The sequence below is a fragment of the Olea europaea genome, chromosome 19, assembly GCF_002742605.1.
Source record: "Olea europaea var. sylvestris chromosome 19, O_europaea_v1, whole genome shotgun sequence".
NCBI classification, from domain to species: domain Eukaryota; kingdom Viridiplantae; phylum Streptophyta; class Magnoliopsida; order Lamiales; family Oleaceae; genus Olea; species Olea europaea.
In genome coordinates, this window is record NC_036255.1 from 7,785,516 (window position 1) to 7,808,623 (window position 23,108).

The 23,108-nt window shown below is 36.4% G+C and overlaps 1 protein-coding gene and 1 pseudogene across 1 annotated transcript; one reads left to right on the forward strand and one right to left on the reverse strand.

The window, feature by feature from the left end:
• The first annotated feature begins 1,568 nt into the window (after window positions 1-1,568).
• LOC111368664 (protein CHUP1, chloroplastic-like) lies at window positions 1,569-5,152 on the forward strand. The gene is made up of 6 exons (XM_022990043.1): window positions 1,569-3,019; window positions 3,341-3,472; window positions 3,556-3,737; window positions 3,819-3,930; window positions 4,418-4,552; window positions 4,896-5,152. The coding sequence occupies exons 1-6, from the start codon at window positions 1,778-1,780 to the stop codon at window positions 5,025-5,027; spliced, it is 1,935 nt and encodes a 644-aa protein (XP_022845811.1). The 5' UTR covers window positions 1,569-1,777; the 3' UTR covers window positions 5,028-5,152.
• Window positions 5,153-5,245: 93 nt separating this feature from the next.
• Window positions 5,246-22,467, reverse strand: LOC111368287 (annotated as a pseudogene).
• Window positions 22,468-23,108: the final 641 nt, after the last annotated feature.

The window sequence follows — 23,108 nt, forward strand, 5'->3', positions numbered from 1 at the left end:
AAATACAATAATCTTCCCGATTACCATAAATCTTCCATTTTAGCATTTTCTTTTATGGTTAATATAAACCTATACTTCGTTGATGGTAACATAGCAAGGCAAAGTGCGAAACAAATTAATTCGCAACTAATTGGAAACAATTTCATTTCTTCAAGAATGACGTTTCACAAAGTGATCCGCTCAGAGTATACAATATTCGAATTAAAAATAGAAAAAAATTAGTAACATTTTAAACATGAAGAATTTCTATGATATTATTATAAAATTTAGGAGGTATATATGACATTGTTCCCAAAAAACTTCAAAATTTGAATTCAAATTAACCTCAAAAATCAAGTAAAAATTTGAACTTTAACGTTAGAAAAGTTAAACCCACTAACAAATTCTCACGAGTACATAAGTCGACCGTTAGAAATACCTTTCAACTTCCCTAATTTTTTATTTCTACCCGGATTCGTTCTTTACACATTTACTGCTTCTCCAACATAACCCCAATAAAGAGTTAGTACAAACCCCACCTTCATGAAAGGCGCGTGATTCAAAATTCTTCTTCTACTTCTTCATCCACAAACACAAATGGTTTCCTTTTAGGAATTTCAGCGAAATGTATTTCTAATATTTTAAAAGATTGACCTAGCATAAACTCGAAAATTGTAAATAGTTAAACCTAGAGTTAGAAAGAATTAAATTAATAAATGAAACAATTTTTGAATATGAAATAGTCGTGATTTTATATTTTAGATGATTTTAATGCATTTTAAATAATAGAGTATGGCTGTTTTCTTGATTAAACACACGAAAGTTGGATTATAGATTTATTTCACAAATAACATTTGACGAAAATTTATTGAAAGATGAAAAAATGGCAAATAGGGTACCGTGACAACACGCTGTATGAATTCTCTCAACCAATGTCTGTACATAAGGCTTAATTCTTCCATTTAATTAAAATTGATAAATAAATGAGCACTTCAAGATTCCCTTGACTTCGTCCCAAGACAATAGCACTTTGAGTCTCCGTTTCGTAGCAATTTTTCATCTTAAAAAATTAATTTTTTTTTATCATTATTTCGCTATTCTAATCGTTATTTTTTACTTTCTTCATTCATAGATAAAACATACTTTTTTCTTTAACGATCAAAAAATCAATTTTCACAATCACTATTGAACGGGCTCTGAAATTCCTTGAAAATTCGGTACCTTTCTATAATTATTCAATTAAATGAATCAAAATTTCTAATATTGTCTCTAAAATATAAAAATAAGATATCATTGTCTTATTTGAAACCCTACTCTGATATATAAGCCACGTTTGATCCCCATTAAATTCAATTACATTACATTTCATTTTTCTCTATCTTATTTTCAATCACACAATCTTCCATAAAATAATATTACACGTGAATCGAAAACTTTTTCTTCTTTTTTAACCACTCATTTTAAAAAAAAAAAATACTATCCCTCATTTTTATTTTCAGAAAATGGGATCAAACTGGGGCTAAATGTAGCGCGTGGCAGAGTTCAAATTTTAGTTAAAATATTACTGTTTTTGCCAATCTGGATCTTAGAAAAGTCGACCGTTACTAGATTTTGTGACCGTGAATCCTCAAAGACTCGAACCTTCCCCCCGGTCTCTGCAGAAACCCCACTGTTATCCCCACACAACGTCTAATCAAAACTCCTGTAGCTTCATTCTCAGAGTTCAGCAGTGAACCATTTGAGGTCTTCGAGAGAGGCGCCCGCAAGGAGAGAGAGATCGTAGTTTCAGGGTGCAACTATGGTTGCCGGAAAGGTAAAAGTCGCAATGGGATTGCAAAGGTCGCCGGCGAACTCAAAGCCAAAGGCGGATTCATCTCCTAAACCGCCTCTGTTATTCGCATCAGGTTCAGGAAAGCAGCAGCAACAACCACAGAAGGGATCAAGCACCGGCTTGTCACGCTCCTTTGGTGTTTACTTTCCACGCTCATCCTCCCAGGTCCAGCCTCGCCCACCGGATGTAACAGAGCTTCTTCGCCTTGTCGAAGAGTTACGAGAACAAGAATCCCTTTTGAAAACCGAACTCTTGGAGCAGAAGCTTCTCAGAGCTTCTGCTGCCATTGTCCCAGTTCTTGAAAATGAGATTTCAATTAAGGATTCAGAAATTGAACGCTCCAAGAAAAAGATTCAATGTTTAGAAGCAGAAAATGATGCACTCAGACAAGAGGTTGAGGTTTTACACGCAGAGTTAACAAAACAAAATCAAAAGTACGAGGAAAAAATAAAGGCAATGCAGGTCGAATTATCTGATATCAAGAAGTCCTTTGAAGAGGGACAACGAGAGGAAGAGACATCATCTTCATTTTCTACCCCAAGACTTACAGATGTAACCAACAATTATAAATCTACTACTGCAACGAAAAATTTCAGGAAATGTGCGACCCAGAATTTTATTGTAGGGAATTTTGAAAGTAGTTTTTCTGGTAATGTAAGGTCTGAGAGTGAGGAACAGAAAGAGGATACAGTAGGGGTGGTGACAATTGAAAAGCCACGACACTCTCGTTGTAATTCTGAAGAAATTGTTGGGACTTCCGATGGGATAATGGGGATAAGATCCCGTGCTCCTCGTGTTCCTAAGCCAACTCCTAAGCCATCGGCATCGTTTTCATCATCGTTATCATCTACATTATCATCTTCTCTGTCTTCCCCTTCGTATGGTTCTTTATCAGATTCTGCCCAGAGGGCGTTGGCTGAAATTTCAAACATTTCGCCTCCACCACCTCCTCCCCCGCCCCCGCCCCCGCCCCTTCCTAGGTCCAAGGGGGCGCCTCCGCCTCCGCCGGCCCCGCCTAAAGGGCTGAAACTGGTGCCTGCAAAGGTTAGGAGGGTGCCTGAGGTGGTAGAGTTTTACCACTCATTAATGCGGAGGGATTCAAATTCACGACGTGACTCCGGCGGTGGTGCTGCCGATGCTCTGGCAGCGGGAACTACAGCCAAAGACATGATAGGGGAGATTGAGAACCGCTCAGCACATTTACTAGCGGTAAGTTCGGAATTATCTGTTGTGGACCATGGTGGTTGTGTTTATTTACCGTTTTTGCTACTCGAATGCCTTTCTGTCACTGAAATTGACTTGTCCTAGTGTCCTTTATTGTACATTTGATGCTGTTTTTCTTGGAAGTTTGCCACTGTTCTTACAAGATAAGACAGTGTTTAGATTCGAAATCCAAATGTCCGAAAGTAATGCAAAAAGGTTGTAAATTGAATGAATCCATGTGGGTATTTGTGACTATTTAATTGGTGGGACAAAAGGTTGGGAAAATCATTAATATCTGATTATCAGTTTTAATTATTTCACCCGCAGATTAAGACTGATGTAGAAACTCAGGGAGATTTCATTAGATTCTTGATTAAAGAAGTTGAAGGTGCTGCATTCACAGACATTGAGGATGTTGTTCCTTTTGTTAAATGGCTCGATGATGAACTCTCCTACCTGGTACAGTTTTTTGACTCAACTTGAAAACGATAGGGAATTTGAACTATTAAGAGTTTAATAAATCTGATTATACATGAAACTAGGTTGATGAAAGGGCAGTGTTGAAACACTTTGATTGGCCTGAGAAGAAGGCAGATGCATTAAGGGAAGCGGCATTTGGATATTGCGACTTAAAGAAGATCGAGTCTGAAGCCTCATCTTTTCGTGATGATCCTAGACAGCCTTGTGGTGTTGCTCTCAGAAAGATGCAGGCATTGTTTGAGAAGTATGATAATTCCCTATTTTTATTACTTAGAAATGTTAATAAATTCATAAATTAATTTGACTTCTGCGTTATTGGCAACAGATTGGAGCACGGAGTTTATAATTTGTCGAGGATGAGAGAATCAGCTGCACAACGATACAAAGCGTTTCATATTCCAATGGATTGGATGCTAGACAAGGGATGTCTAAGTCAGGTGAGTTTTACATTCTTCTGAAATTCATTTGTGTACAATCGTATGTTGGTCGACATATAGCTTGGTTCTACATCTCCTAACCCCGCAGTATAGATTAAAGCAAAAAACACGACTATAGATGACAAAGAGGGCTGGAAAAAATCAAAAAATTAGAAATCTTAAATCTTGTTTATAGCACTCCGTTCCAGTCCAGAACTATGTGCCAAGCTTAATAAGCAGGGTAGTAGGACTTGTAAGCTTTAATTATATGGATTAGAACTTCGAAATGCTCAACTTTACCATTAAGTTTTCTTGTTTGCATCTAAAGACATGTAACTGTATAATACTATTAGATTGTGCAGCAAAATTGGCGATGTCCTTGTGAAAACATTGAATATGTGTATCCGTCACAAAAATGGTCACATTTTATACAGCCCTGTGAATTGAAACTGTTTACTTGCCGTTCTGATTGGGTAAATAACAGTAACATGGGTACAAAATTCTGCAGATCAAGCTGGCATCCGTGAAACTGGCAATGAAGCACATGAAGAGAGTCTCTGCTGAGCTCGAAATGGTTGGAGGTGGTCCCGAAGAAGAAGAACTTATCGTCCAAGGCGTTAAATTTGCATTCCGAGTACATCAGGTACTATAAAATGAAGTTTGCCTTGTGTTTCAATTTCGGGTAAAATCCACTAATTTGTCCCCAACATCAAAGAGGAAATATGACGTAGCATCGACATGGATGTCTTCCAGATTGGATATTCCATTAGAAGAAGTAACAGATTTTTAACGGAAGGACCAAACTGAAATAAAAAAGAAACCATCAGTGACTGTGTACAACTTCATTATAAGCGGAGCGACTAACAGTATTTTTTCCTTGGTCGTTCAAGATCTTCAGTTTTTCTACATGTCTCGATTTAAAGATTTTACTGAGTTTTCACAGCTTATTTTACTTGTATAATTCATGTTACATGTTTTTTCAACAGTTTGCGGGTGGATTCGATGTGGAAACAATGAGAGCATTTCAAGAACTGAGGGACAAAGCCAGATCATGGAATGTACAATGCCAAAATCAGCAGCAACAGAAATTTGTTTGTAGGTTTTCTACATCCTGCTAAATCTGTAGCAAACTCAGCTTCAGAATTGCTGTCGATTGTTTGTGTTTTCACGATATACTATATATAAACAATTTGTGAATATCATGTCAGGCATTAGCCTTCAATTTATTTTAAAGGTTTCCGCCTGACTGACATTGTTCTGGCTCCGTCCTTGACTAACATTGTTCAGTACCATTTAATCCAATTTACCAAACATGCTATAAAGGTCCACAGTCAACCTTAATTTTGATTTTCAACTGTTATTCCAGTGTCACAAGAACTGATTACACAAATATGTGGGCAAGTATCAGTCCTAGCCACTATAACCCATAAAAATAGCACCTTGAACTCTCATCCCACTTTGACATAAAGACGTACAAATCTCTAAGGAAAGTCGAGATAGCAAATCCTTCACCTCTTGCTCAGTTGCTTGGAAGCATTAGTTGGGATAATTCTTCTGATGCAGACGCCTTATCCACAACACAACTCAAAGCCTCGCGAATAGAACTCATTATAAGCTCCTGAGCTTCAGTTCTGTCATTCATCTTGTTTCTTCTGGTAGTTAATAAGAAAACAATCTTCACCCGACCTTCCAAGGTAGAGATTTCGACATTTGCCAAATCTACAGGAAGCACATTGAGACACAGTCTTGTATCAGACAAGAGATTCGGCCTGTAATGGCAACAAATATAAGCCCCTGAATGAAAAAGATTGGCCTTCTGCATCCTCATTGAGTAGTTCAACCTTCACTTCATCAGAATCTGTTGGAATGTGTAAATCTTCACTGGCTTGTTTTGCAGTTTTTGTCAGTTGTTTCACTTGGTTGATAACTTCAGCGAGTAATGTAGCTTTGTCCATCTATTGACAAACAGTTGAAAAAAAGAGTTTAGCACAAACTTAATACGAATTGGAAACACTTTCATCGAAAAGCTTACGCTTGCACAATTTGCATAAATAAGTATCGACTAGAATAGAACTAACAATCTTTGTTTACTCTGAGAGCATATTGAACCACCACATTCAAAAGCTTAAGTTGTTAGAAGCGACACATTTATTTACTTAAATTTAATCTTCAACATTCGGAAGTAGCATAAAATCTTTATTTATCTCATTGGCATTGATATGCCACCTCATTGACCGATTGCAATGCCACCTTATTGACCGATTGCACGGATCAAATTCAAAGTCGAGTTAGATGGATAAAAAAAGCAACAACCGAATTTTTATGCAAACTCAATTATCAATGTAATAGCTGATTTGACCTTAGACAATAAAAATATTAATCAACCACTTTAAAGAAGACAATGATTTGCTAATATGCCCCTGTTTAATTCCCATTTTTGGGATAAAATAAATTATGGAATTTGAAATTTGTGTATAATTATTTTGTAGAAAAATGTGTGGTTGAAAATGAGTTTTGAAAAAATGCATTCTTGAAAAAATAGGGATCAAACAAGGTCTATATATTTAAGTCGGCCAACAAACATTGACACTTAACATTACATCTTCAGCCAAAAACATCAACCTCTAAAATTACAGAGTACCAATGAGAAGGCATACTCTAGAACATCAACCATAAACGTTACGTCCTCAGATGGAAACATGATCGCGCTAACTGCACAAAGTTCGCCATTTATCAGTAGACACACTAAGCTGATTACAAACTGAATATTATTTCAAGTTCTGTTAACACATAATCAGCCAGTGAAATGTAAGATAGAAGTTTATTGATAATTTACTGTTTCATTACTATAACCATTATTTTGAATGCAACGACTTGGCTACCATTCAAAATCGCATGGGTTCTTAAAGTATTGCATTGACTTTTGGGATTCCTGAACCTTGACTATAATTAAATTTACAATTTTCATTTTTCCATATTTTATATGTGGAAGTTACTTTTGTTGGATCCGGCTTATTTGTGAGCGGTCAAGATGATTGTTTGTGAGTGCAAAGTTCAACCCGCAGGAGTGTAGTTAAACCACAATTTTATTAAGTGGAAGTGTAGTACAAAACCACAAAGCCAAGATGAAATAAGGAGGAGTAGAAAAGAAAATTCGAGGCGAATATAACTCTTTCTTTAAGACAAATTGCCCCGCTACGGTACTCACGGTTGAATGACAAATGTCTCTCAAGATACAACGGATACACACTTGTGGTAGCAGCACTTCAAACCACAAGAACGATGAAACTTCAATAGAATTTTTCCTCTACAAATGAATGTTATGAGAATGAGAGAAAGATGAATTGCAAGAGACGAATGGATGCTCAATGCAATGGTGTACTCAAACCAGGTCCAAATGGTCCTATTTATAGATGTAGAAATGATGTAAATGAAGTAGTGTAGGCTAAAATATGCATCCTTTCAAAAAGTTACAACACTTAGCCAAAACCTCCTTTCGAAAAGTTGCAACACTTCATTTCTTTCAACTTTGGACAGCAATTTCTCATTCATCCGGAACTGATTTTTGAGATTTCAATTATACCGCGACGATCTATTTGACGAGTAGAATAAGTTAGTGTATTTACTTTTGTAATTCAACCATTGGATTAAGTCCGAATATATGGTTGAAATTGAAACGAAGTTCACATCTTTTCATACTTAACCAAAATTTTTTCGATTAATTCGGTTGATTTTTGAAGCAATTCCAACAATCCCCCACATGAATGGAAATTTGAGTATGCACATGCAATGCTATGATACATAGTAGAGAGAGAGAGAAAGAGAGAGAGAGCGGAAAGCTACTGCATTGGGGATGGTAGCTTCTGACCTTGAATCTCCCGTAGCGAAATACCATCGGACTTACTAAGCTTAGTGGTGAACGTGATGTTTTGAACCATTCAGCCTTTGGTGTAAGCCAAGACAATGATACTTACACAGATGTCTTCCTTATTACGTACTTGTTTCTCATGACTTGGTTCATTTTAGTCCTGAACCCATCTCGATTTCATAATTGTTTAAAGAATTCAAGCCTCAAATAATTCTTATTTAAGCAGCACCACTTCACACTTAAATAGATAACCTCCTATTAAGAGTATTCTGCCCTACTCCACTTGACTTTATTCAAGATATAGGAATCATTAAAAGATTAACTTAACCTTTAACCACTCTGCAGAAAGCACTTTCACATCGTAGGAATGAGTTAGGAAATTTAATTTCCTAAGTATTTCATGAAATCCTCACAACTTAGTTGTCCCTTTGAACGAAGATCTTAGGATCTCCAGTCAACAAGGTAGGGTTACCATTGTAAGGACTCTAACGTAGTAGGCTTTACCTCATTCCCTTCGACATGCAGTATTCTTGATCTCTCTTAGTAAATCCCGTTTAAAGGTACCACGAGTTTACACTATTGGGATCAATTGCTTAACAGTATTATGTCTAGACACATATGTCTAGACTTACTGTTATATGTGACTTAATATCTTATCAAATAGAGTTAGCCAACGATCGATTTGTTTAATAGATACACATTGTCACTACTAAGAAATTCTCTCACGAAGCTACATGCTTCTCATTAGTTTTATCTAAAGCTTTTATCAAATTTCATATACGATTGGAGGATTTCTTTACACTAGTCAATCATTTCTTTTAGTTGAAAGGCATTCAATTTCCAGTTTTGAATTATCACATTGTATTTGAACTTTATGAATATTCTTTAAATATTCTAATTGTTCTTGCTTCTTCTAGCCCTTTCAGTAGCACTATGTATACTTATGGAACATCTTCGAAGCCATTTATTCTCCGACTTTGTCCAAAGCAATGAACTCAGATTCCATAGGTGATCGAGCAATACACATTTGCTTGGTTGATTTTTATGAGATAGCAGCTTCTCCAAGGATAATAACATAACCTCTTGTGGACCGGGAAACCTTCATGTCGGATATCCAATTAGCATCACAATATCCTTTGAATACCATAGAATATCTTGTGAAATGTAATCCATGGGTCATAGTGTACTTCAAATACCCAAGGAACTTTGTCAATGCCACCCAATGATTGTGATCATGGCCTGGATTACTCGTGAATCTACTAAGCATGGTCAAGTACAGTTCATAATATACACAACACTGTCAATCACTTGTGAATACCTTAGTTGTGACATGCTTTCACCTTTATTCTTGACAAAGTGTAAACTTGTGTCAATAGGAGTTTTCGCGAGACTTTCCTCAAATACTTCAAACTTCTTGAGTATTTTCTCAACATAATGAGATTGAGGAAGTACAATTCCTTCAATGTTCTAGAGATCTTTATCCCTAATATTACATCTGCCACACCCATGCCTTTCATGTCTAAATACTTCGTTAGCATTTTCTTGATATTTCGTAATCATTTCATGACTATTGCCCATTATCAACATATCGTCTATATATAGACACACAATCACATAGGCATTTGGTGTATTTTTCACGTATACACATTTGTCATATTCGTTTATTTTGAATCCGTTTAACAACATTGTTTTGTTGAATTTTGGTCCCATTGCTTAGGAGCTTATTCCAAGCCATACAAGGACTTAACAAGTTTACAAATCTTATGGCTTTTACTTGGAGACACTTGCTCCATATATACCTCATCTCTAACTCAACATTTAGGAATGTCATTCTCAAGGTTATGTATTGCCACAGTTGCAATTAGTAACCTTATCGAAGTGATTTTAGTTACGGGTGAGAAGGTATTAAAGAAGTCAAGTCCTTCTTTCTAGCCTTCTTACTACGCCTAGCTTTTTTCTCATTTGAAGATCCATTTGTAGTTTCATAAGTTCTCTTATTTAAACTTACATTTTCCTTATCTTTGTAAGGAAATACTTTTTCAAAGAATATCGCATTCCTTGATTCTATTATGGTACCCTTGTGTACATCCAATTTGTGTACAGAGAAACGATATGCACTACTATTATTGACGTATCCAATAAATATGCAATTAATCGTTTTGGGACCAATCTTTATTTGTTTAAGCTTAGAAACTTCAACCTTTGCCAGACACCCTTATACTTTTAAGTATTGGTAGGACGGATGATGACTTTTTCATAACTTATATGGAGTCTCTCCCATTTCTTGATAGGTATAGGAAATTGTAACTTTAAACTAATTAAGTTACCCCCACAATTCCTAAATTAGGAAAATATATGCAAGTCGTAGTTTTACTATTACACCCACACCTCTTGAACTTTTCATATAAGTTATCAAGTTTTATGATAACCCCCACATTTTTGGGTTATACTTGAACTTAGAGTTATCAAATCCTTCATAGTTCAATCCATTTATCACTTAGATAATATTTTTATCGAGTGTTTCATGAAAGTCTAAGTACTTTCAAAATAGTGATCATCGATTCATACAAATGAAAACTCATTTTCCATTCGAAGTTGTAGTTCAATCAACTATAATAATTTGATCATTCAAGTTACATCAAGGTCGTCACATAGACTAGCAATGCTTTCAAAGCATAAACCAACTTGGTTCCACACTTGAAGTAAAATTCAACAATAAAGAAGACTAATCATCTTCAAACATGTGCAACTTTTCATATTTGTGACATGTCACATAAGAAGGTGCTTATTCACCATATAATAACTCAACCATAGGTTGACAAGTTGTGTTCTCAAATGTTACAACCCTTCAAGAGGGACACACCTCTTGAAATTAATTTCTATGAGCAAGCATACTCCTTGGAAACCAGTCATATCAAAAGTCAAGATATTCCATGTGAAAGGACACACCTTCTCATCTAGAATATTTCATAATATTCTTTACAGATTTTATCCTTCCCAAATGAATGGCATTCACAATCATTATTTCCAAAAATATTGATATCCGGCACCACCGCAACCTATAGGCACCATTTGTGTTTTATAAGATAATTTCATATCCCAATGTCCAATTTCCACTTAAGACAAAACCACATTTTGTCACACTCTTATACAAATATAATTTTGCATAAGCCATCTCTAATTTCATCAAATTAATTGAGGCTCAACAAGATATGAAAGTTTTATATACTTTCACATTTATACAAGTCCGTTTGGACACATTAATAGGCTGGTCTAAAATTACCTAGATAAGATTGAATTTTTGCATTCGAAGTCCATAAACCAGTCAGAATGGCAAATTGACTTTGCAAAACATGTGGGCTATCCAAGCATGATCGTGGTTTATTCAAAAGCAGGTGAGCTAGTCCATATATTGAAATTATTTATCGAAGAGTCACCAATGCCCACAAACCAATTGTTGGCATAGGCAATTACAATGATAAGATTTTATCATTTTCAACCATAACATCAATTGTTTCTCATCATAGAAGGATACATTTCCTCCATGCACATGCATTTGTTCAAAATAAACCAATTTATTGAACATGCACCGATTCATTTATTGTCATCAACATAAAATGTATTCATAATCGTTGTGCAATAAAGACACCCTATTTATGAACACAAATTCATAGATTTTGAATTGAAAAGGATGTAATTTATAATTGCATTTATTCTAAAGAAACTGACGGTCAATGGATGATTAGTTTTTCAACAGAAACTATTTTTATGCAAGCAGTTTCATTTAAACGAATTTACCAGATTTCTATGGACAAACCATGCAAGTAACTGAGTTCCAATGGATGAAAGGATGTGTTCTTTCATTTAATCGAATTTGGATATAATCGTCAATTAACTAAAGTAGTTATTGATACATGAGAAAATGCAGATTACAAGGCTAGCAAATTTTCAGATTCATATTCTGCTTTAAATGACACTCAAATTTGGAATTTCACAATTATCTCATATTCTTAACTAACTTTATTATTTGCTTTATGACATGATATTCAAGCAGTTTCTTATTGATGACATGAGTTCATCAGCAAACATTCAAAGAGAAGTTATTGGAACAAACGTCCAAGGATCAAATTAGTCAGCTAATTCAAATTGCATTTAAAAATTAAAGAGTCATTATTTAATGAAACGACATCATGCACTTGTTCAAAATTAATACCAACTTTCATGGTTTTGACTAATTTTATGGAATAATTGCAGCCACATAATAATTCATAGATTCATTTCCAACCAACAGTAGTCATACCTTAAAGTGGTCTTATAGGTTTCAACCAATGCCATCAGAAATATATCACAGAGAAACGGCTTACTGATTTTCCAGAATCAGATTCCAGCAAGAATTAGAACATAAAGTGCACCGAACAGATTGATTTAAAACAGCAAACAACCACCGAATATTTGTCTTAAATTTTGTTGGATCCGGGTTATTTGTGAGCGGTCAAGATGATTGTTTGTGAGTGCAAAGTTCAACCCGCAGGAGCATAGTTAAATCATAATTTTATGAAGTGGAAGTGTAGTACAAAACCATAAAACCAAGATGAAATAAGGAGTAGAAAAGGAAATCCGAGGTGAGTATAACTCTTTCCTTAAGACAAATTGCCCCACTAGTGCTTACGGTTGAATGAAAAATGTCTCCCAAGATACAACAGATACACACTTGTGGTAGCAGCTCTTCAAAACACAATGATATGAATCAAGGCGCGTCAACAACCAAGACAACTCAAGCGTCAAGTCACGGGAAGGATCCGTTGATCGTCGAAGGTGGACCGATGACGCGATCGAGGATGAAGCAAGTGAAAGAAGCAATGGGATTGCTCGTCATGCAAGTCAATGAAGACACAATGTTCGAGGCGCAAAATAGAGCAAGTTTCATGTTTGAGTCGAGGGCCGAAAGGACTTGGATCAACGTGATAAAGACAGAAGAAAATGAAACCGAAGATTGTTCCATGCGACCGCATGGTTAAACAACCTATGCGGTCACATAGATGGCCTCAGGGATAATATTGGGGGCAGGGACTTGTTCTATGTGACCGCATAGATTAATACTATACAGCCGCATAGAACAAAAACACGAAAAAAAATTCGTTTTTTTTATTTTTTTTCCGAATTTCCTAGTTTCGATAGAATTCTTATGAAATCAAATTATTACCATAATTTGATGGGTTTTGGACGTTTTTTACTCATTAGTATAAATAGGAGAATATTTTTCATTGTAAGGACTTTTGCTTGAATAATATTATAGAGAGAGAATTTGTTCTTTAAATTTCTTGTTCTTCTTGAACAATCTTGGAACTTATCAAGATTCAATTTCTTGTGGCGTTCTAAACAATCGGATTGTGGGTTCTTTTAATTGTAATTAAGGGGTTTTACGTTCTTCGCTAATCTAGGTTTCTTGGTTCAATTATTGGGGTTCAAGATCCAAAATCGGATTAGTATTGGCGTTCTTGGGTTCCGCATCAATCTTGTTGTGGGTTTCGTAGTTTCCATTGCTACGGGGTTCGCATCAGTTGGCATCAGAGCTTTGGCTCCAATTTAATCAGGTTATATCCTTTGTTTTCTAATTTTTTTTTCAATTCCTTGTGTTCTTGTGTTCAGAAGGTTTTCTTGATCCTTTGATCCAAAAGTTTCATAAAAAATCTTCAAATTCTGTTTCTGGGCTCAATTTTCACCCAAATCAGTTTTTGTTTTCTTCGTTGGTTTTGTTATTGATTTTCGGATCTGAAAAAAAAATTACTATTCATCTGTACAGTAAAAAAAATAAATTTGTTAGATATTATTGATCCGTCAAATACCAACTTTTATTATTCAACATCGTTCCTAAATTACTTGGACACATTGAATCATTCCATTCCTTCAATTCAAGTCAAGTTTTAAAAGTTTTCTTTGAGTCCTTTGTTACAATTATTGAGTCACATCCGGTTTGGGGAGTTCTACACGATTTGATTGATTGATTGAGTTCATTGATTGTTCCTAGAAGTAATTGTTGAAAGAACTGAGTGGTAAAAGGCAGAGAGGTGAGCTTAATAGAGGGTAAAAGCCTTTTTGTGTGTTTCCGAGTGACTTTTGGTGAGGCAGTAAAATAAAATTTTTAGTATTAGGATGTCAGAAAGGGCAGAATCAAACTCAAGCCGACAAGGCAATAATAACAATGCATCGGAGGATTTGGTGCAGAGATTTGAGAGGGAGTTTGGAGATGTGAGAGATAGGTTGGAGAAGTAGGAGGTTTGGATGAATAGATTAGATACATCGGTGGCTAATCTTAGTCAGGGACATCGAGTGGATGTATCCAATGCCAGAGGACCGGATAGTTGGGAGCCTAGGAGGGAAATGCGAGAGGAGTATGGATATGGGAGTGACATGGGCGAAGATGAATTTCACGGTGTTGAGATGGGAAGGATGAGGAATAGAGGCGATAGGTTCGACAGACGGGGTCGGAATGATCGCGGGGAGGAGTTGGATGGAAACTTGGGAAATATAAAAATGACAGTTCCTTCATTCAAAGGAAGGAGTGATCCCGAGGCATACCTGGAGTGGAAAAGGAAGGTTGAAATGATCTTCGAGTGTTATAACTACTCGAAGGAGAAAAATCTGAAGTTAGCAATTTTGGAGTTCAGTGACTATGCAATTTCATGGCGGGATCAAGTGATTACTTCACAACGTAGGAGTGGGGGAAGACCAATCAGCATTTGGGAGGAATTGAAGTCATTGATGAGAAAGAGGTTTGTTCCTAGCCACTATTACCGAGAGATCCATCAAAAACTGCAAGGCCTATATCAAGGGTCGAAAAGTGTAGAGGACTATCATAAGGAGATGGAAATACTCATGATTAGGGCCAATGTGGTGGAGGATCGGAAGGCTACCATGGCACGATTCTTGAATGGGTTGAATAGGAAAATTGCCAATGTAGTGGAGTTGCAACATTATGTGGAGTTGGAGGACATGTTGCATGTGGCTATGAAGGTAGAGAGACAATTGAAGAGGAAAGGGGTAGCTAGGCAGCCGTTAGGAACTTCGAGTGTTAATCCATCTTGGAAACCAGGGTGGAACAACAACAACAAAGGTGATAAAACTGTAGCTAAAGGTAGGAATGAGTGGCAGAAAGGGAAAGAAGAAAGTGCTAGCAAAACAGTACCCAAAACAGATTCACAACCATCAAGGAATCGAGACATCAAGTGTTTCAGATGCTTGGGGTTAGGGCACATTGCTTCTCAATGCCCAAATAAACGGGTAATGGTATTGTTGGATAATGGAGAGGTGGTGAGTGAAAGTGAAGGAGAGTTTGAGGACATGCCTACATTGGAGGACGTTGAAGAAGAAGAAAAATTGGAGTTTGCTGTTGGGGAATCGTTGGTGTCAAAGAAAGCTCTTAACACTCAAGTCAAAGTGGATGATTCGGAGCAGCAGCGAAAAAATATATTCCACACACGTTACGTCAACGATAAGGTATGTAGTATGATTATTGATGGTGGGAGTTGCACGAATGTAGCAAGCACAACTTTAGTTGAGAAATTAGGACTAACATTGTTAAGACACCCCAGGCCTTATAAGTTGCAATGGTTGAATGAAAGTGGGGAAGTTAGGATGAATAGAAGAGTTTTAATTAATTTCTCAATTGGGAGTTATAGTGACAAAGTAGTATGTGATGTGGTGCCTATACATGTGGGTCATATCTTGTTAGGAAGACCATGGCAATATGATAGAAGGGTCACACATGATGGATATAGGAATCGTTATAGCTTTGTCAAGGATGTGAAGACTATTACTCTTGCGCCATTAACACCGACACAAGTGTATGGAGATCAAATCAAGCTGAAAAGTGAGGAAGACGAGAGAATAAGAGAGTCGAGAAAAAGGAGAGGCAATAGTGAAACCATCAATAAGAGAGAAAATAGTGAGGTGACTGAGAGTGGAGAAAAGAGAGAGAAGCCACATGAGCGGAGAGAAAAGGAGTCAGTTGAGAGGAGAGAAAGAGTCAGCTGAGTGGAGAGAAAAGCCAAAGGTCAATTTCTATGCAAAAGAGAGTGAGTTGAAAAAGGCTATGAGCGATAATAGGCAAATGATATTGTTAGTGTACAAGGAGTCCCTCCTCAATTTTGAGGATTCTAACACATCCCTCCCTAGTTTGGTTAAGTCTTTATTGCAGGAGTTCGACGATGTGTTTCCTGAGGAGATGCCAAGTGGATTGCCACCAATCAGAGGCATCGAGCACCAGATTGACTTTGTACTCGGAGCTGTCATACCAAATCGACTAGCTTACCGAAGCAATCCCGAGGAGACGAAGGAGCTTCAAAAGCAAGTGGAGGAGTTGATGAGCAAAGGTTATGTCAGGGACAACATAAGTCCATGTGTTGTACTTGTTTTGCTGGTGCCTAAGAAGGACGGGACTTGGCGAATGTGCGTGGATTGCCGAGCTATCAACAATATCACGGTAAAGTATCGTCACCCAATACCTAGGCTAGATGATATGCTTGATGAGTTGCATGGTGCTTGCATTTTTAGTAAGATTGATCTTAAGAGTGGGTATCATCAAATTCGCATGCGGGAGGGTGATGAATGGAAAACAACGTTTAAGACTAAGTATGGATTGTATGAATGGTTAGTTATGCCGTTTGGACTCACTAATGCACCGAGCACTTTTATGCATTTAATGAACCATATTTTGCGTGTTTTTATTGGGAAATTTGTTGTAGTTTATTTTGATGACATCTTAATCTATAGCAAAAATCTAGATGAGCATTTAGAACATTTAAATTGTGTGCTTGTTGTGTTGCGAAAGGAACAACTGTATGCTAATTCAAAAAGTGCACATTTTGCATGGATAGAGTTGTTTTCTTAGGATTTGTGGTTAGTGCTAACGGGGTGAAAGTCGATGAAGAAAAGATAAAAGCTATAAAAGAATGGCCAACACCTAAGACTATAACTGAAGTTAGGACTTTTCATGGATTGTCTAGTTTTTATAGGCGATTTGTAAGAGATTTTAGCACCATCACCACACCGTTGACTGAAATAGTAAAGAAGAGTGTAGGTTTCCATTGGGGAGAATCTCAAGAAATTGCATTTAACACAATTAAGGATAAGTTATGTTAAGCACCTGTTTTGGCATTACCAAATTTTGATAAAACATTCGAGGTTGAGTGTGATGCATTAGGAATAGGTATAGGAGCAGTGTTAATGCAGGAAAGGAGACCTATTGCTTACTTTAGCGAAAAGTTGAGTGGGGCAGCATTGAATTATCCGACATATGACAAGGAGCTGTATTCACTTGTTCGAGTATTAGAGACTTGGCAGCACTACTTATGACCAAAGGAATTCGTGATACACACCGATCATGAATCTTTAAAGCATTTGTAAGGTCAAGGTAAGTTGAACAAAAGACATGCGAGATGGATGAAGTTTATCGAGACATTTCCCTACGTCATCAAGTACAAACAAGGTAACGAAAATATAGTTGCTGATGCGTTGTCTCGAAGGTACGTGCTTTTAAATTCATTAAGTACTAAATTACTTGGTTTCAAACATATTAAGGGCATGTATGAATCTGATTGTGATTTTCTAGTATTTATGCTTCATGTGACAAAGGTGCATTTGACAAATTCTAAAGGCATGGAGGATATTTGTTTAGGGAAGATAAGTTGTGCATTCCTAATTGTTCTTTGCGTAAATTATTGGTAAGAAAAGCACATGGGGGTGGTTTAATGGGACATTTCGGGGTTCAAAAGACTTTAGACATGTTAAGGGAACATTTTTATTGGCCTAAAATGCGACATGACGTAGAACAAATATGTGGAAAGTGCATAACTTGTAAAAAGGTTAAGTCTAAGAACCCCTGGTTTGTATACTCCTTTGCCTGTACCTAGTGAACCTTGGGTAGACATATCTATGGACTTTGTGTTAGGTTTGCCTAGGACAAAAAGGGGTCGGGATTCAATATTTGTAGTGGTCGATAGGTTTAGTAAGATGGCGCACTTCATACCATGTCATAAAACTGACGATACTACTAATATTGCAGATTTATTCTTTAGGAAAATAGTACGTTTACATGGAGTACCTAAAAGTATAGTGTTTGATAGGGATGTGACGTTTTTTAGTCATTTTTGGCGTGTTCTGTGGAGTAAGTTAGGAACTAAGTTATTATTTTCTACAACTTGTCACCCCCAAACAGATGGACAAACTGAGGTAGTTAATCGAACTTTGACTCAACTACTTAGGACAGTGATCAATAAAAATCTGAAATCATGGGAAGAGTGTTTACCGTTTATAGAGTTTGCATATAATCAAGCTACACATTCTACCACTTCGTTTTTTCCTTTTGAAATTGTTTATGGTTTTAATCTGCTAACACCTATGGATTTAATGCCTTTACCTATGCATGAACGAGGTAGCTTGGATGGGAAACGAAAAGCCGAGATGGTGAAAACACTCCATGAAAAGGTTAGGATGCAGATCGAAGAGAAAGGAAAGCTGATTGCATCAAAAGCAAATAAAGGGAGAATACACGTTACATTTGAGCCTGGAGATTAGGTCTGGGTGCATTTCAGAAAAGAGCGTTTTCCAGAACAGAGGAAGTCAAAATTGCAACCACGAGGCGATGGATCGTTTCAAATCATCGAGAGGATCAATGATAATACATACAAAGTGGATTTACCTGGCGAGTATAATGTTTCAGCTACTTTTAATATCGCTGATCTTTCTCTTTTCGATGCAGGTTCAGATTCGAGGATGAATCTTTTCGAAGAGAGAGGGGATGATATGAATCAAGGCGCGTCAACAACCAAGACAACTCAAGCGTCAAGTCACGGGAAGGATCCGTTGATCGTTGAAGGTGGACCGATGACGCGATCGAGGATGAAGAAAGTGAAAGAAGCGATGGGATTGCTCGTCAAGCAAGTCAATGAAGACACAATGTTCGGGGCACAAAATGGAGCAAGTTTCATGTTTGAGTCGAGAGCCAAAAGGACTTGGATCAACATGATAAAGACGGAAGAAAATAAAGTCGAACATTGTTCCATGCGACCGCATGGTTAAACAACCTATGCGGTCGCATAGATGGCCTCAAGGATAATATTGGGGCAAGGACTTGTTCTATGCGACCGCATGGATTAACACTATGCGGCCGCATAGAACAAAAACACGAAAAAAAATTCGTTTTTTTTTTTTTTTTTTGAATTTCCTAGTTTCGATAGAATTCTTATGAAATCAAATTATTACCATAATTTGATGGGTTTTGGACGTTTTTTACTCATTAGTATAAATAGGAGAATATTTTTCATTGTAAGGACTTTTGCTTGAATAATATTATAGAGAGAGAATTTGTTCTTTCAATTTCTTGTTCTTCTTGAACAATCTTGGAACTTATCAAGATTCAATTTCTTGTAGCGTTCTAAACAATCGGATTGTGGGTTCTTTTAATTGTAATCAAGGAGTTTTAGGTTTTTCGCTAATCTAGGGTTTCTTGATTCAATTATTGGGGTTCAAGATCCAAAATCGGGTTAGTATTGACGTTCTTGGGTTCCACATCAATCTCGTTGTGCGTTTCGTAGTTTTCATTGCTACAGGGTTCACATCACACAAGAACGACGAAACTTCAACGAAATTTTCCCTCTACAAAGAAATGTTATGAGAATGAGATAAAGATGAATTGCAAGAGAAGAATGGATGCTTAATGCAATGGTGTACTCAAAACTACATCCAAAGGGTCCTATTTATAGATGTAGAAAGGGTGCAAATGAAGTAGTGTTGACCAAAATATGCATCCTTTCAAAAAGTTGCAATACTTAGCCAAAACTTTCTTTCGAAAAATTGCAACACTTCATTTTTTCCAACTTTGGACCGCAATTTTTCATTCATCCGGAACTGGTTTTGAGATTCCAAATATACCACGACAATCCTCTCGACGAGTAGAATAAGTTAATTTATTTAATTTTGTAATTCAACCATCGAATCAAGTCTGAATATTTGGTCAAAATTGACACGAAATCACACCTTTTCATACTAAAACCAAAATTTTTTCGGTTAATTCGGTTGATTTTTGAACCAATTTGAACAACTTTAACCAAAACTAATGAAGTGTGAATCAGAAGTATAACAAACAAAGAGAACTTATTTATCTACAACAAAAGTGAAAACTTAATTCAATCAAGAATTCATGTGCATAAAACACAATGATATTGAGATGATAATCAAGCAACGGTAAAATTTGCAGCATAACAAGGTGATTTCTGAAGCATATGATCAATAAAATATAAACATACTATATGATCAATGAAAATAAAAGTACTAAAGTCATTAAGAACTGAATCCAACAAAAAGTTGTATAGATCACCACTGTTTTTTCACTTTCACCAAAATGTACCTATAGAGAGAGTTCATACGATAGGTACAAGAAGTATGAGTCTCCATAGTAATTTTAACAATTAAAATGAGATGTATAAAAAGAGATTTAATGTATTAGATCACAAGAAGTATCAATACCATTAGTTGTGACAACCATTCCATCAATGTTGTGAACTTAACTTGTGCTACTAATTCATGCACGACTATAAATAAAAGAAGAATACCGAAAGATACAGCTCGTGTACTACAGAATTTTAATGTGATGTTTAATAATCCTGACAACAAATATAGGCATTAATATCAAATATTATGGCAATTTAAGATCAAAACCAGCAAAAAAAAAAAAAATCACTAACCATTTCATCCTCAGATACAAGACCTTGAAGCATTGCCTAATGAGCATTAATCCTCTCTTTCCTCCTCCTCTCGGCCTCATTGTGGCTCTTTAAAGCGTTAACCATTTTTGTCTCTGAAACACACCTCTTCTTCCCTATTTTGCCTAAAGTTTTCACCAACTCCCCCTTCTCACTGTCCAGTACCAATGATTGACCAACAGACATAGCCCCACTTCCCCAATTCCCTGCAAATCCCTCACAACTTGATATAAGATTTAAGCTATTTGGGTTTTAGAATACATACTCACATTCTCAATTTCATAACATATCAATACTTACATGTGTGTTTATATAAAGCTAACACAATTAGAATGAACTGATTTGCAAAATGAGTTATTTGTGTTCCCAATTAAACAAACTTATGCCTTCCCTCCCAGTAATAAAACCAGCATTCATAAGCTTCAAGAAAATGATTAGAAGGTAATATTACAAAGCATATGCACTATAATCAGGTGCTTTGTGTTTATGAAATTAACCTTTAGAGTTGTCTGTATAACAAAAGAAAGTTGGGGGGGAGGAGGATCTTACCAATCAAGTGCAAGGAAATTGCACATTCTTTGACACGAAACAAAATAATGTTGGGGGGAGAAACATGAGTCGAGTTTAGTTGACAAATAATGGAATTGGGAAAACATAGTTAAAAATGAATACAAGTATTTACGCGGTTCATCCAATTTAGGCTACGTCCACTGACAAGTATAAGAGGATTTTACTATAGTAGGAAAATTACAACACACACTCTCTAAATATAAGGAGATAATAACAATTAATCTCTCTTGTAATTAGGAGAAACACGAGTAGGAAATACTTAGGAGAAAACAATAATTTTTTTCTCTCTATTTTTTTCTCTACTAAAAGAATATTTTCTCTCAATTTTCCCTCTCCATACACTTCTATCTTCTCTTCAACTATTGTCTCCTATTTATAGAGAATTTCCACCTCCTTAGTTGTTTGGAAAATTCAAGATAAAAGGTTGTAATTTGGCTGGTCATTAACTAGACATTCCACTGCCTTCATGTCAAAGAAAATGGCTAGAGATTTCTACAAAAATCTTGGCTGTCAAGTGGTTGTAAGTTGGCAAGAAAAGAGAAGTCAGAATTGGCAACCTTTCTTGCATGCATGGAATTCTTTACACATTTAGTTGTCATTTTGCTGGAGAAGGGGAAAACCAATTTTGCCACCACCTTTGCATGCATGCATGCATCTTGCTTGACAATTAAAAAATTACCTTATCCATTTGCGGTCAAAGAAAGTGGCTTTATTTATCAACATTTCTCCTACTTAAAGTCACTTTTGTTAACCACTTCAATCTTTCCCATACTTGCCATTTCCATGCTATTTACATTTTTGCTAAGCCGATGGAGGATTAACACCATATAAACTTGTCAGTTCTGATTGGCTTTGTCAACGTATCAACTAGGTTGTTTATTGTACGGATTTTCTGTATATCCACACTTCCTTCCTCTACCTTTTCTCGAACAAAGTGATATTGGACTCAAATATGCTTTGTCTTCTGATGAAATGCTAGATTCTTTACCAAGTGCAATGCGCTCTGACTCTCACAAAATAGAGCAATCTTCTCTAGTTTGTATTCGAGCTCGTCCATTAACATTTGCAACAAGATTGCCTCTTTGTTAGCTCGTGTAGCTGCCACGTATTCTGCCTCCATCGTAAAAATAGCCACGATAGACTGTAGTTTCTAACCCAGCTAACAACTGCTCCCAAAAGAGTAAACACATATCCTGTGATGGATTTACTTTTATCAAGATCACCTATATATTCTGAATCAACATAGCATTTGACAATAAAATCTGATCCTCCATAACATAATGTAGCATTTGAGGTACCCTTAACATATCTCAAGATCTTCTTTACAGTACTCCAATGCTCTTTACCAATATTTTCCATGAATCAACTAACCGCTCCCACTACTTGTGCAATGTCTGGTCTTTTACAGATCATAGCAAACATTAAGCTACCCACTGCTGATGCATATGGTACTCGAGACATCTCCATCCTCTCTGCTTTGCTGCTAGGGCTTATATTTGAGGATAACTTAAAATTAATAGGAATAGGGGTAGAAATTAACTTACAATCTTGCATATTGAAGCGACGCAAGATACTCTTCACGTAATTCTTCTGACTAAGCCAAATCTTCCTACTATTTCTATCTCTGTAAATTTGCATTCCTAGAATCTTGTTTGCCTGTCCCAAGTCCTTCATATCAAACTCCCTAGCCAACTGTGCCTTCAAATTTTCAATACGATCTTTGTTGTGGCCTGTTACCAACATGTCGTAAACATACAACAGAAGAATAATGAAATCATTATCACCAAATCTCATGTAGTATGCACATGGATCTGAACTGAGTTTGTTGTATCCAAGGCCCATGATGAAGGAATCAAATCTCTTATACCAACATCTTGGCGCCTATTTGAGATCGTATAGAGATTTGTTCAACATACAAACTAAGTTTTCTTTTCCTTTTTCTTTTAAACCTTCTGGTTGGAGCATATAAATCTCTTCTTCAAGTTCTCCATGAAGAAATG